At 38.7% G+C, this 14,579-nt stretch overlaps 1 protein-coding gene across 2 annotated transcripts in view; it reads left to right on the forward strand.

The window, feature by feature from the left end:
- MCTP2 (multiple C2 and transmembrane domain containing 2) overlaps window positions 1-14,579 on the forward strand; it is a gene marked incomplete at both ends in the record, with an annotated part of 102,777 nt that overhangs the window by 35,366 nt on the left and 52,832 nt on the right. For both annotated transcript variants that reach the window (XM_080626664.1, XM_080626665.1), the window contains 4 exons: window positions 5,210-5,396; window positions 6,275-6,368; window positions 10,270-10,372; window positions 12,367-12,469. In XM_080626664.1, coding sequence (XP_080482790.1) covers window positions 5,210-5,396; window positions 6,275-6,368; window positions 10,270-10,372; window positions 12,367-12,469 — 487 coding nt within the window. The remainder of the gene's footprint in view (window positions 1-5,209; window positions 5,397-6,274; window positions 6,369-10,269; window positions 10,373-12,366; window positions 12,470-14,579) is intronic.

The following is a 14,579-nucleotide window of genomic DNA, read 5'->3' on the forward strand; positions in this document are numbered from 1 at the left end:
TCCTGCTGGTTTCTGGCAGGTGGTGTTCAGTGTGGCAAAAAATTATCAGCAAAATGCTTATTCTATTATTAAAGATTTCAGCACTGGGGAAGCGTGTGTTAGATTTACCTTAAAGTTATTTTGGTGTCTCTGTGGAGAGAAAAGTATTGCTGCTGTTGCCTTAAGTGCAGCAAAGTGTAGCATCAAAACAGGAAAAAATAATACTACATTTTAAAGAATAGGTAAAGACCAAATGCATAACAACAAGTCTTGTTTTCACAATGTAGAAGCTTTTGACACCCCATAAATAATATTTCATGAAGGGTTAAAATGCAGTCTAATATGGAAAAGGATTCTGGAGGAAAATCAGCATTATGAGGTGCCATGTTTATTGTCTCCATGACTTCCAAGTTGAGTTTTGAGATTTCTGGATTTCACAACATCGTTGTAAAAAAGACTCTTCAGTAAAATATTTGTGGGTTATAGTCAGTCATTACATACAACAGTACGCCCCAACTGCCCTCAAATAATTTGTATCGTTTTAAGGACAAGGCAAAATTTGCCGGATCTTAATAAATCTGTGGTCAATTTGTGGATGCAGTTAAAATTCATTACACTGCCCTTAAGGCTGTATTGGTTAAACTGCGTTGCTTAGACCTTTAAATATATGTTTTCAATATTTAAATGAGGTTGGGGAGATGCGCAAGGTGGAGTCATGTTTGATAATCCAGACTGCTGAACTTCTGTGGAATAAAGATTTATCTGAATTCCTTTAGACCCAGGATTTCATGTAGGATGGATGCCTTAAGCGCCTGGAACATGGCTCTTTTCCCAGGCATAATTTGGTTTCAAGGTAAAATATTGTTTTTGAAATAGGACCTGAAGTGTCTGTGGAGACTGTGGAACATGTAGAGTAAGAAATGTGTTGGACCTCTGCTACTAAACACTAACACCTGGGGCATTTGCTTCTGAATTAGTGAGGAAACACTCAGTGGGATTTCATGTCACCCTTCTCCTATCACAAAATGAACTCTTGCTGTCAGTGCACATCACAAGCTGAATTATTACATTCAGCCTACCTGCATTCTCCTTAGATTTTCCAGCTGGGGCCAACTGCTTTTCCTTGCTTAAAATACTGCAGCCTTGAGTGGTTCAGCTGCCAGGGTCTGACTCTGAGGGGTGGCTGGTTTGGTGCTGGGTGAAATAATCCCTCTATTTAGTCTGCACAGAACTGTTGGTAACGTTTATTGAGTGCTTTTTGTGTCCTTTGGGATAAGAGGTATGCTATAAACAGGAGATGATGTTAATGTATATTAAGAAACAAAGGTGCTAACTGTGCAGAATTTGTCCAGGCAGAGTTAAATTGTTTATGCCAGGTTCTTAGAGAGGGTTTCTGCACTAAGGAGTATGGTTTGAAAAAGAGATGCTGCAGAATGTTAGAGGTTTTTTTTTCTTCACATGTTTACCTCAAGAAAGAGGTTTTACAAAAATTCCTGACTTAGGACTATGAGGTTGGAGTGCATCCAATATCTTTGTGATGAATGCCTTCAGGAAACAGTGTCTTTGCAGCAAGAAACAATCCTTATTTTAAAGGCTGTGCTGTTGGGATGGAGCAGTAAAATCTGCTGTGGCTGTGTCCATACCTTTCCTTTAAATTTTATGAAGCCGGAGGAGGAATAAACCAACCAAAATTTATCTGTAGAATAAGTCAGAATAACACCTTATTAATTGTCTTCCTGGCACCTGTGGCATTTGAAACTCCTTTTCAAATGTTAATCTAGTTACATCTTACTGTATATTGTGATAATGATTCTGACCTCTTCTTGAAGGGCTTTCAAGAACTCTGCACAGAAAAAAAATGGCAATATTGTGTGCAGATGCTTTCATAGATCCTTATGTATATTTAAGGATACTTATTATAATTTGATGAACTGTAGATTAAGTAATAAAATACAACTCTGTGGCTACTGGTAAGAGGCAAAGCTCTACCTTTAAGTGAAATTTTAACATTTGATTCCTTGATAAAGTCAAATAATGTAACCCCAAAATTTACAGTGTAGTGTTCTCAAGTAATATTTTTCTGCAAAAATTAATTAAAAAAAAAGGGGGGGGGAAGGTTTGGCAGCAACAGATGAGGGCTACAAGTCAAAAGAACAGTCTTAAATGAAAACTAAAGCTGTGGTGCTATCCTCTACAGAACTAGAGGTTAATATAGAGGTGTAGACCTCAATATTGATCAGGAGGAGGAAGGAAAGCATGAAATTAGTTGTGGCTAAAACTAGTGATACGTTTGTGTGCACAATGCACTTTTAACTTACAGAACTGTATCCCCTATAGGTCATGCATATAACCATGGGTGTGAATGACTATATCTAATACGTAATGTAGCAAAAGATGATAACAAGCAGAGCTGTCCTATTCTGAGATGGGATTACTGGGCTGAGAATTTAACTCAGAACATCATTTGCATCATCTAAAATACAAATAATCTGAGACTTTTGCCCTTTGCATTCAAATCAGGCAACTTTTGAGCAAAAAGTGGATTGCCTCCATTAGTTTTATACTGTGCCCATCAGGATAGTTTCTTCCCATTTTCCTGTGAAATTATTATCTGTAATAAGGTCTTGCTAGCTAGAAAGCTGAGAAAGAAAGAAAGAAAGGAAGAGTTTCTGTTTCAGGGAGATAGGGGAAGTACTTTGGAAATCATTAGACTCGTTTTAATAGTGCAGAAGCGTTTGTGTGGAAACCACTGAATTTATATAGTAAATTGAATGTCTAATTATTTTACCAAGCTGCATTCTTTGGAGCCTGATCAATTACGCTGTATAACTTAAATGAAACAGATTGTCCTTTTTATTTTTCCTTAAGCCTTTTGCCATTTGCAAGTGCAAATGTGGATTTTCTTTTCACTTCCTCAAAAGAAAATACAGAGGCATACCATCACCTTGAGTGAACACAGATGTTTTAAGGAAGTCAGTTTGCACGGAAATCAGACATGATTTGAGGAAGAAATGCTTATATTCCACCTCCTGCTGTTTTCCCCTCCACATGTGCATCCCTCCTACCCCGACACCCTTATACTCAATCTTTTCTTTGACCTTTGGCTAATAAAATCTCTTTTAATAAGAGAAACAATTCCAATTTGCCCAAACAAGCTAGAATTATATGTAACTTTGCCTCGGATGTATGTGAGATTTCTGAGGTTATCTATTGGTGGGAGATGCACGGTTGTCTGAACAAGTTGTTTTTTTCTCTCTTACCCCATTGAAAGTTCTTAATGTAAGAAAGCAAACGCAGCTTTTCCCAGTTGTGGACTGCGTTGAGTGGGTGGTGGATGAAATGCTGATGTGGGAGATGTGGCCTCTATTGCCAGCTGAATCACAGACCAGCTGGGTGACCCTGAGTTTTCCCCTCTCCTTCCTTCAGTTTCTTCATCTGTAAAAGAAATAAAAATAACCCCCCACATATCCATATGTCACCCCTTTTGCACTGATATCTAAAGTATTAGTAAAACTGCTGTGGTCTGAGAAGCAACTGTGTTAATGCAGCCAAGGTGGTGATGACCTCCAGAGTGGAAGTGATAAGGTCTTTTTCTCAAATACTTGCCTTTTGTGTCGCTGCTTTGTTTTCCTTTCTGCTGTAGCTTCTCTTGTCATATCTTTCTGAAGAGTCTAGGCATAGCAGCGAGCTTTAAACGCAGCCTCTCACACTTGGAAATTGTGTTGAGAGGCAGCCTACACACCAAACAGTGTTAGTACTCTTCCTGGTTTATTTTCTTTTTCTTTCAAAGCACTTGAAAGCAGTTAATAAGAGTAAACTTGCAACTTGTTGTATGTTCAATGCAGTGAATAGCAAAGAGCACACTTAAGGCAAAGCCATCCTCACTGATTCCGATCAGAAGAAGCTTGCAAGAAGAGCTGTGTTTTAATACACGGATCTTCCGGATGACTTATAAACTCATCACAGCAATGACTTTTACTTCATAACGTAGCTTCTTGGGTTTTCAGGCGGAAATGTTTTGGGTTTGTTTGTTGGTTTTTTTTTTTCCCACCCCCTTTAGCATTCACAGAAAATAGGCTGTTAAGAAGCGGAAAGCATGCAATTTATAGCAGATGGGTATAAACTGCTCCAGCTCTACTACTGGAATGGGATCAATCAGGAACACTACATGCACCATTTACCCAGAAGAAACCCACCTGGGGGAACCCTGTGGAATTTTAGCCTATTAAGACAACACCTTAACAAGTTTAGTTTAAATAAAAACTTGTCGGCAGGCATTAAGCGGAGCAAAAGCTCTTACTCTCCATCATTCGCTCACCATCCCTTTGAGAAACGCGACTCCCCTTGCACCGGGGCAGCAAAGCTTCTCCTTCCTTGTTTTCGGTTTTATTCCTTTCTCATCTGTAACTTTTGTTCAGCCTGTTCTTAAAAGCCAAACCCCACGGAGGTTCAGAAAAGTTCCACTCCATTTACTGGGCTTCTAAATAGAAGGCATTTAGCTGAGCCAAGTGATTAGGCTTTCTGTTGCATTTAACCGCTCCCTTCGTGTATAACTGGCTGTCTACTGATCTCTCTCTGCCTTAGCCCATACTCGTCCTTTATTATTGTCTCTTTATGAATGCTTTCTTTTTTTCTCTCCTTATTTTTGTTTTTAGGGGAAGTATCAGGTTAATGATTCTTATTATGTGCAGGGAGTTTGAGGGGGACTTTAAAGACAATCCTGCCCTTTGGGAAATATAACCGTACACTGAAAATGGAGCTCTAGTAAGGCTTGTAAAAGAGATTGGGGCATACAGTATAATGTAGCATAAAATGGAGTATGTGACTAAAGAAACTAATCCATTTTAGGCTAATGTTTTAAATTTTGCATTTGCCCTTTTTCTTTTCCCCCGGGTGAAATAAAATTGCGTTTCAAATCCATCACAAAATGCTTGGGGATTTTAGAGGGGAAGTGAGGCAGGCCAGAATGAAGTTTTCCTACTGTACTTGCAGCCCAAACCTTTTACCTCTGCTTACCAGTAGGTGAACCAGAAAGCAAAACTTGACGGTACATGCAGTAGAAACTGGCTAATTGGTTTCCCAAATTTGAGATGCTTATTTTTTGCATTCTTTCCATCCTGAACAAGCAATGAGTTTTGGTGCTCGCTTGCTACTGAAATCAATACAAATGTTGCTTTCCCTCCTTCCCTCACCTCCTTTTTCTTATTAACCCTTGGTGATGTTGTTCTAGATGCCAGGTTGACATTTCTGCCCTGCCGATGAAGCAGACCAATTGCTTAAAACTGCCTCTGGAAAAACATCCGGGGTCCCTGCTCATGTTGATTGCTGTTGCCCCATGTACAGGAGTGTCTATCTCTGATCTGTGTGTCTGCCCTTTGGGAGACCCCAGTGAACGGCAACAGATTTCACAGCGATATGTGAGTTTCCTTTATTTTACCACCTCCTTTTTTTTTTTTTTCTCCTTCTCTAGTTTTGAAAGTAGTCAAAATTGCAGGAAGAAGGAAAATTTGTCCAGTGATAATAACATGTTTCCTACCAGAGAAAACTATTGCACGAAATAGTTATTCTGTTCAAAATGACAGAGAGATTGGCGGGTCAGATAGACCCAAGCAATTTGGCTGCTTGTATTTGAGTTTTAAGCTAATAATTTTTTTTGCAAACTTGAATAGTATTAAGAGATTATCATGGAAGTGGGACACACCAAATAACATGGAAAGATCATAGCAAGCTTAGCTTGCTTTCCTCCTTAGGGGAGGATATGCCCTGGACCTTCAGCTGTTGGAAGACGAAGATGTATGATGGCTTCCATGCCTCAGAAGCTGGCTAAGAAGGAATGGGTTTATCTGTCTGAAATGGGGTGCGAGACTGAGGCATGAGGACTTTGAACCAACTTAAAGGTTTTGAGGAAAGATGCCTCACTCCTGATGGGGGGAAGGTACTGCCTTCCCGACCAATGCTGCTTCTCCAGGTCTACATGTCCCATTTTCTGGTTTATTTGGCAGATGATACTTGTATAAACATGGAGGACTCCTTCTAATCTCCACCATAAGCTTAGCATGTAACTTACGTGAATGGAGAATTTCCTTAGGAGCGAGTAGCGTGTGATGTTGTGAACCTCAGAGTCATGATGCAGTGAGACTGAGATAGTGGGCATGTATTTATAGGTGTATCAGCTGCTAAACTGAAACCCTGCAGAAATAGCAATGGATATAAAAATGTAAGTATTTAGTATTTTAGCAATCTGTTTCTTACTGACATACAAAAGAAATACATCTTTATGCTTTCCTCCTTGCAGTGTATAAAGAATTCCTTTCGTGACATAAAGGACATTGGCTTCTTACAAGTCAAAGTTTTAAAAGCGGTGGATCTGTTGGCAGCAGATTTTGCAGGTATTTTATTTTTGTTTTGCAGCTTATGTTGCTAAAATATATTGTGAATGCTACTTAGAATGTGCAGCACTGTCAATTGATCAAAGAAAAGTCTTCCCATCATTTCTTCAATGGTGAAACTTGCCTTAGGGAAATGAGCTACAAAATGGTTTTTGCTCCCCAAAGTATGTGGGAAGGGTCCAGTGGATGGAGATCTGATTTCCTCTTTAGATCTGACTGGTGTGACTGGTAACACTTAGCATGGTGTGCTGTTGTATTTTCCAGCAGGCATATGTAAAATAAGAATTGATATAAAGCAATGGTGTCTGCAGAGCAGCTGCCCCATCTTTTATCAGGTTCCTTGTGAGTTTGTGAGCAAGACTGAAAGATTTTGGGAGTGTCTGACACAGAGTTAAGCGTGTGGGTTTGGGTGGAGCTACAGGCTGTCACCTGAAAAAGAAAGCTTGCCAGTGATGTGAATGTGAGTGAGATTTCTCTTGCAGCTCGCCTAAGGCTTCAGTTTGGGGTGATCTTTCTGGAGCTAGCTCTTATTCCAAGGAAAGGATAGATTTTTCAATGAATTGTACCTCAAATTGGCATTTGGTCCTGACAGCAAGTTTAAAAATATAACTTTATATTCTTTTTCCATGGAAGGAGTAGCAAATGGATGCTTCTTTGTAGCAACTGCCTGGATATTCTTATTACCATATATTCCAGGAGTGCTGAGACCTTTTCATTCTGTATCTTGCAGCAGCTCGTAATTCACAGACAGCATCGTATGTTGTGTATTTGCTGACATAGTCATTTTTACAGATAAAGGCATGAAAGATCTTAGAATCATAGAATGGCTTGGGTTGGAAGAGACCTTAAAACTCACCTAGTTCCAACCTCCATGCAACGGGTAGGGACACCTTGCACTGGACCACTTTGCTCAAAGTCCCAACCAACCTGTCCTTGAACACTTCCAAGGATGGGGTATCCACCCAGTCTGTGTGCTTGGGATTGGCCTGAGGTTATGTTTCCTCTTTTCCAAATGCTAGAGAGAAAACACTCCTGCCCCATACCTCAGTCTTCGTGAAGACATCATAATATAAGCGAACGTTACTCATAAAATAAGGACCAAAGGAGAAAACCCAAGATGAATCATTATGCTCATTTTCAATTCGCTGCTTAACTCTGCATTGCTAAAAAAGATTACTGCAGAAAGCAGTGCTTTAAGGAACTGAAGAACTTAATTTGAAAACAAACACAAAACCCTGCCAATATGAATGGTATCTTGTATAGAAATCCATTTCTAAATTGATATAATGTGTACATTTATACGGAATTAGGAGTGTAACTGCATCTTACTAACAGATTTAATAAGGGTACCACAGCAAAGTAGAACCTTTGGCAAATGGCAAGGCTAGTGCTATCTAGAAGCACATAAGGTTTTAATACAGGCAATGTCCAGGGAAAGAGCTGAGCCTGGAAGGTTATTTATCCTTTGGAAAACTTCACTGATGCTAGTGCAGTTGCATCAGTGATGGATTTGGCCCACTTTCCCTCAACACTTAAACAGGAACATGTGGGTGGATAATGAACATTGGAAGAGACACGCAGGTTCTTGATTCTGCAATTCAAAGACTTTTCATACAGAGTATGTGACACACATTCCTTGTGCATAGCGCAGAATGAAATTCTGCTTAAGTAAAAGGTTACTCAGTCTGTCATTATATTCAAAATAACCCAGGCTTTGAGCCTGATTCATGAAGCAAATGACAAATTGTTTTTCAATGGCAGTGCTGAAAATATCCTAGTATTATGCTGTAATAGACCCACCAAATTGCAAAAGGATGCAGCCATTTTAGGTAAAAATAGCATAATTTCTGATCGTGAAATGAGAGACATAAAGATTAATTATCTGTTCTGAGCCATTCATAAATGATTAGTGTAGCAATTATGGGCTTCCATAATAGAGCCCTCCTAGAGCAGTGCCATATTTCCTGCATTGCCAGGGAGACTGCTCAGATTTATTGTTATTGATAAAAGTAAATTCAAAGTCCAGCTAAAAATCTGATAAAGGGAATATCATAGAGACACTAAAAGCTACAAAGATTTCCAAGGGTTAACAGAGGAGCAGTATGAGCAGGTAATTTTCCCTCCCTGTGCTGTCCCATAACAGTTGTGAGTCTTGTATGGGTGAACTTCTGCAGACCAGTCGTCTGACCATAAGTGTAATGCCACCTTATTCCCATGATAAAGATTAGATTTTGGTGCGTTTGGGATTTCAGTTTTCATTATAATTTTGTTGGCATTATAGATTTTAATTACATATTTTAATTTCAAGTTTTTAGTCTACTATAATAATAGCTATCAGAAAACAATATAGTATCTGCTTTGGTTTTGAACAGCGTTTTGAAAATCCATATTTCACCATTTAACATAGGGTTTAGGCTAGTTTCCATGCAGCTATATCAAATACGTAGAAGCTCCTCAGCCACAGCGAGCTCAGTTTGAGGCTTCCATACTTTTGTATTCCTAGATAATAGTTTTGTTGACGTGAAAATGACTTTTTCTGCTTTGTTGGATGTTTTCTGTGTACGCATGAGAGTTCTTCTCAAACACTGCATTTGCTCACTGACCAAAAAATAGCATTCAGAGTACCAAATTATACAGTGGGATTGTTTTTGGCATATACCAGTTTGCATTTCAAGCAGTTTCTCTGAAAGGCTATGTTCATTTTCCACACTTATCAGGGAAAAGGCACGTAAGCTGAAAAGGAGAAGACAAATAGATTCCAGTAATACATATGGTCTTTAAACTTTACCAATATTGACTAGTTAATACCCCACTGTTTGCATACCGAAAAGATTCCTGTTTAGTTTATAGACTTCTCAGTAATAACCGTAAGAGCTCTGTATTAATAACACCAAAAATAAGGATTAAATAAAAGACAGCTTTTTCTTAAATATCTTGTTTGTCTGCTATCTAAATCCCTGCATTGCTGACATATTTAGTTGCCTATGTACAAGTCAGGCTGAAGTGCCTGTGTCTGAGTTATACATGAACACTGAAGATGAGATTAAATCAAATACTGAGTCAGACATGCTGATAAAGGGTACTCTGCTCATGGTGGAAACTGCTGATCTGCAATAAGTTGTGAAAGCTACAAATTCATGTGATATGAGTTATCAAAAATAAAACATTAGTAAATGTGTCTTTGCCATAATGGGTTCCATGACAATATCCTTATTTTGAGAGGAAGCTGGATTCTTTTTAGTTTTGGGGGGTTTGCTTTATTTGCTTTAAACAGTATACCTGGTTCATGCATGGATTCTCCAGTTGATGCTGGGTTTTGCTTAAACTGTGGCACTGTGTAGAGTCTTTGTAGCTTCAAGGGCTTGCTCACATGGAACTCATTGAAGAAATTCTGCTGATACAGACGGTGTTACGCTTTTCTTGCCATGGTGTGGGTACTTAATTCTGTAATCATCTGAAGACGACCACAGAGTCTAAGCAGAAAATAGAATAGAGAGCTATAACTGCAGTGGCGATACTTAGGTGGCTCAGGACGATGGTACTGCTTGTGTAATATCATGGGAGTAATTGTCAATGTGAGCAGATTTTTCTAACTATAAAGACTTAGAGATGATTCACTGTAAGTCTCAGATTTCAGGTATTAAGAGGGAAGCCACCTGAATGAGTTGTAAGGTAAGTGCTAAGAGTTTCCAGAACTGTGGATGCATCGGGATACTGTTTATTTAGCAAGTCATTCCAACAGAGCAAGGCAATATACAGTTTTCTTAATGGATCTAATTTTATTTGGCCAACCACTTCCTCAGCCTTCCTGCAAAGCAAGAATGGGAATGCTAAATACAATAACTGGTCCATTTGTATTTTTTTCCTTTTTAATTTTTTTTTCTATCTGCTCTTTCCCTAGGTAAAAGTGATCCTTTCTGTGTATTAGAGCTGGGAAATGACATGCTTCAAACACACACCGTTTACAAGAACCTCAATCCAGAGTGGAACAAAGTTTTCACATTGTAAGTGGCTTGCTTTTGAAAACAAGCTGCAACACCACACAGCAGCTTAACTATAAAAGCTATTGACTTTGGGAAAATACAAAGGTCAAGTTTAAGATATGTCATTTTTTCATAGTCAGAGAGGATATTGGAGAAATATCAATGATAACTCAATTAAAGCCTTTTGCCTTTTACTAGTTCTTGCATGGAGTTTATTAATAGAAGTCATTAAAGGAAAAATTACTGTGATATTTATGGGAAGAATCATGACTAGACATAATGAAGCCATAGCTGCATCTGAGAGGTAATATAACAGAAAGTAGAGACCAGATACTCATGCCTACCTTTTCTGTAATTTAAAATAGAATGTTTCATTGAACCAGAGTAGAATTATTCTTTAATTTGTAAGCAAGCAGAAAATTTGAGCTCATGTTGTTCATGGTGTATCTTCTGATTTTAAATGAGTCAAATTAGAAGCTTAAATTTTTATGGAAATCAAAGGATTCTCTTTTATTCTTGTTACTTTAATAAAAAAAGTGATAAGGCATTGTTTTTTGACAGCAAATTTTTCTAAAATCTTGGTTATGCTGACAAAGATCTTTGTGAATACCTGAGTGAGAGATGTCTCTAAGACTGCAGTAGTCAGTGGCAATGAAGACAACCGTGAGAGGTGGCACAGGAGCATTTATGATATTTGTACCTATCCACTGGAAGAACAGTTTAAGAATGATGGGCTTCTTGTAAAAGCAGCATTGATAAATACTGGGCTGGATGAGAACACAATAAAAAGTATCTGATCTCTTTGATAGAAGTACTTTGCTGGATTTCTGTTTAATTCATGGGTGCAGCTGAATGCAAGCCTCTTGGAGACCTTTCTGTTACTTTACTGTTCTCAAGAAGCTTCCACTCATCACTGTTTACTCTGAGATTGTGCCAGCAGATGAGTCTTCTTGGATGTTCAGCCAAGAAAATAAATCTAATAAGAATCCAAAATTATTTTAAAAGAACGTTTGTGTCTCTGCTTCCTGTGGGTCTCAGAAGTGTCAGCTCCAGGTTATTCTCTAACTTTCCTATTGCTGTTGTGTGGTTAGTCCAAGCATCGAATCTGCAGAGCCAGTCAGGCTCTCACATCTTTCCTTAGAGTTCTGCCATTTAAAAAGTTTTCAGTTAATCACCTTAAAAGCTACTGATGTAGATTTCTTTTGGAGAAGAGTGGATTGCTTTGACTGGATGAATCTGTTTCAGCTGGAGCTTTCAGTACCACCAGAGAGCCCTTCGCATCATATGCAGATTTTCTGAAACACACTTATCTGTGGGTGTCACTGTGGGGTTTTAATATTTTATACCACTGGTAGCTGTATCATATGGAAAATGATAATGTCTTGGAGTGGAATGTGGAAGTATGATGGCAGAAGTGGCAGGTTTCACTATATTTTAAAGCTATAATATCTTCAAAACTGCATTTCGTGGTGGCTTGGCTGACACCAGATCGTATCAGTGAACATGCTACAACTTCTAGCTGGAGAGACAGCTGGAAGCAACTCCACCGTGTTGCAGCGTAGGTTCTGGGAGCTCTGAAACAACCTTCTTTTGGGGCAGAACGGCTGTATTAATTCCAATGAAGTTATATAAGTTTGTTTTCTGTATTATTTATCTAATGTCCTGAAGTCTGGGTTTGAATTCAGCCCTTGACATCTCCCAGTCACCAGCTTTCTCTGTTAGAGAGCTGAGTTTTACACTGTTGGCATCACCAGTGCGCAAAAGATGTCACCATTTGTGACCACCATTTGGTAGTTACTTTCTTCACCTAGTTATGGGACTGAAACATTGGGGAAAAGCTTGGGGAATACCCATCATTTGATTCATTTTGGGGGGAATTTAATTAAATGCTAATTTTATACTCCAAGGTAATACAAAATTAATTAGTAAAACAGTCTGCTCCGAACTTTGTGGAGGAGTCCGTGTGCATGTGTGTTGAATATTATTTTCTTATGTGTCTGCACTTTTTGTTTCAGCCCGATTAAAGATATTCATGATGTTCTGGAAGTGACAGTGTTTGATGAAGATGGAGATAAACCCCCTGATTTTCTTGGAAAAGTTGCCATCCCATTGCTGTCTGTAAGTTACCTTTGCCTTGTGTATCATTCCAAAATTGATGGTTTTGCTGGGAAGGAGTTGCGTTTCTTTTCTCCGTAGCACAAAGTAACACAGATTTAGAGATAAACAGGTTTTGTGATCTATATATGCCTTAGTTGGCAGTGTTTATAGTTCTCCTTAGTGTAATGAGCGTTGCCAACCCATTTTAGTACAAATTTGGTTGATTGGAAAGAAAATTGCAGAAGTGTCTGTGCTTCATCAGTACTATATGCCATGTAGGTCTGAAAACATAATTGAGCTGTTCTGTGTGTTTCCCCATCATCTTCTGAAGGTAACGTTTTAAGCATGTCTTTGTTCTGTCTTGCTTCTTTTTACTCCAAGAAAGTAATTGCACATCACAGTAGAATTGACTAGAGATAGCTGTTGTTATTGGCACAGCTGAATAAAATTACCTAAAAGGGGTGTTTTCTACTCCATAGTGCTTTTAAAGACTGGTGGTTTTTGTTCTGTAAACAAATATGTGAAGAGTGAATGCTACTATGGGAGTATAAAATCAAAACTGGGAACAAAACAAGCTCAGGGGAAAGTCATTGCTCTGGATATTGAGAGTTGAAGCTTTTACAGAAATAGCCAAAAAAGGCCAAGCTAAAGAGAAGGGAACATAAAAGGGCCATCAAGAGACATTAATAGCGAAATGGGGGAAAACAGCATTATGTTTGGTAAGACTGATTTAATTTTGGAATAAGGATGTTAGTAATAGAGTGAGTAAACCAGATCAAGAGGATATAAACAACTCCGTGTGTATGTGCAGTGTCACAGAAGATTCTTGGAACTTTTTCTGTCATGTTTCGAAAGAACTTTCTCTGCTGTGACTTTTATTAAATCAATTAGTAGATGAGGCTTGAAACATCATGGGACTCTTGTGCTCATATCAGTCAAGCTGTGTAAACACGTTTAACTGTGAGCATGGGGGTTTCCTTGAATTTTGAGGCACTGATGTTTTGCAGTAGGTTCCCTATGCAGAGGAGGGTGTGACAGGTATTTATGCAGTGAGTACTGCCTTGATCCCTGTGCAAACATTCATGCTTGCAATGTATAACATGGTTCAAGTGATATATGGAGTAGTGAGATGCTTTCGGTAATGCACAGTGTGATGCTCTGGGTAATAGCACTCTTGAGTAGGCAGACAGTGAATCCTGATTGAAATTATAGAGTACAAAATTGCAGTATTGTTTTGAAACATCCCTGTGAAAGCATATTCACCTCTGCAGAAAGGCTGGCACACAATCTTTCATGGTTAAGGCAGGAGTTTGTCTTCCAGTTGTAGATGTGAGCTGTTGCAGGAAAGACAGTGTTGCAATAACAGCTTAGTGGAGCTGTGTCCTAGCAGAGATTGGAGAAACAGGATGTTTCTAGAGGGAAAGCAGAGTTCCCATCTGATCAAAGCAAGCCATATAAGACCCATAGAGTCACCATAATTTAGGTAAGGGACCAGTTAAGATCGGAGAGGAGAACTGCAAATATTTAATGTTTCCAAATAAATAATGAACTGCCCAGGAAAAATCTTGAACTGGTGTAGAGGGCACAATCTCAATCTAAGGAACGCTTTATAGTGGTAAAGAAATAGGCTAATGTCCTCCAGTTTTGTTATTATTTTGTCTAAGTAAGTATATTTCTTATGTATGTGAATTAAAAGCAATGTGGCTTCTCAATCTCTTCACAAAAGTATTTGTTGTCATTCACTGTGTGCTCTTTCCAAGTTAGAAAGCACAACTCTTTCCAAGTTCCAGAATAGAGGAACCCTTGCATTTTGGGGGTATGAAGAGCCTAAGCTATAGAGGTTGAGTAGTAAATACTGAGCTCTTGGTGCCCACACACTGTTGTGTGCTTTGCAGTCCTCTTCCCTCTGTGGCTTAGACCACAAGTTCTTGTTGTGGCTGGGGCTATTTTAGATTGTTTGTCTATTCTAGTAGCCTGAGTTGTCAATATCTCCAGTTTCAGAGCAATGTTATAGTCAGTTGGGCATGGATGATGATTTGATGTTTACAGGGAGGAAAAAACCTCTTAACATCTTTTATTCCATTTTTGATCACTTGGTTAATTTTTCCCCAAGTCCTCGTATCTCTGATGT

The sequence above is a fragment of the Psittacula echo genome (assembly GCF_963264785.1).
Source record: "Psittacula echo genome assembly, chromosome: 10".
Lineage (NCBI taxonomy): Eukaryota > Metazoa > Chordata > Aves > Psittaciformes > Psittacidae > Psittacula > Psittacula echo.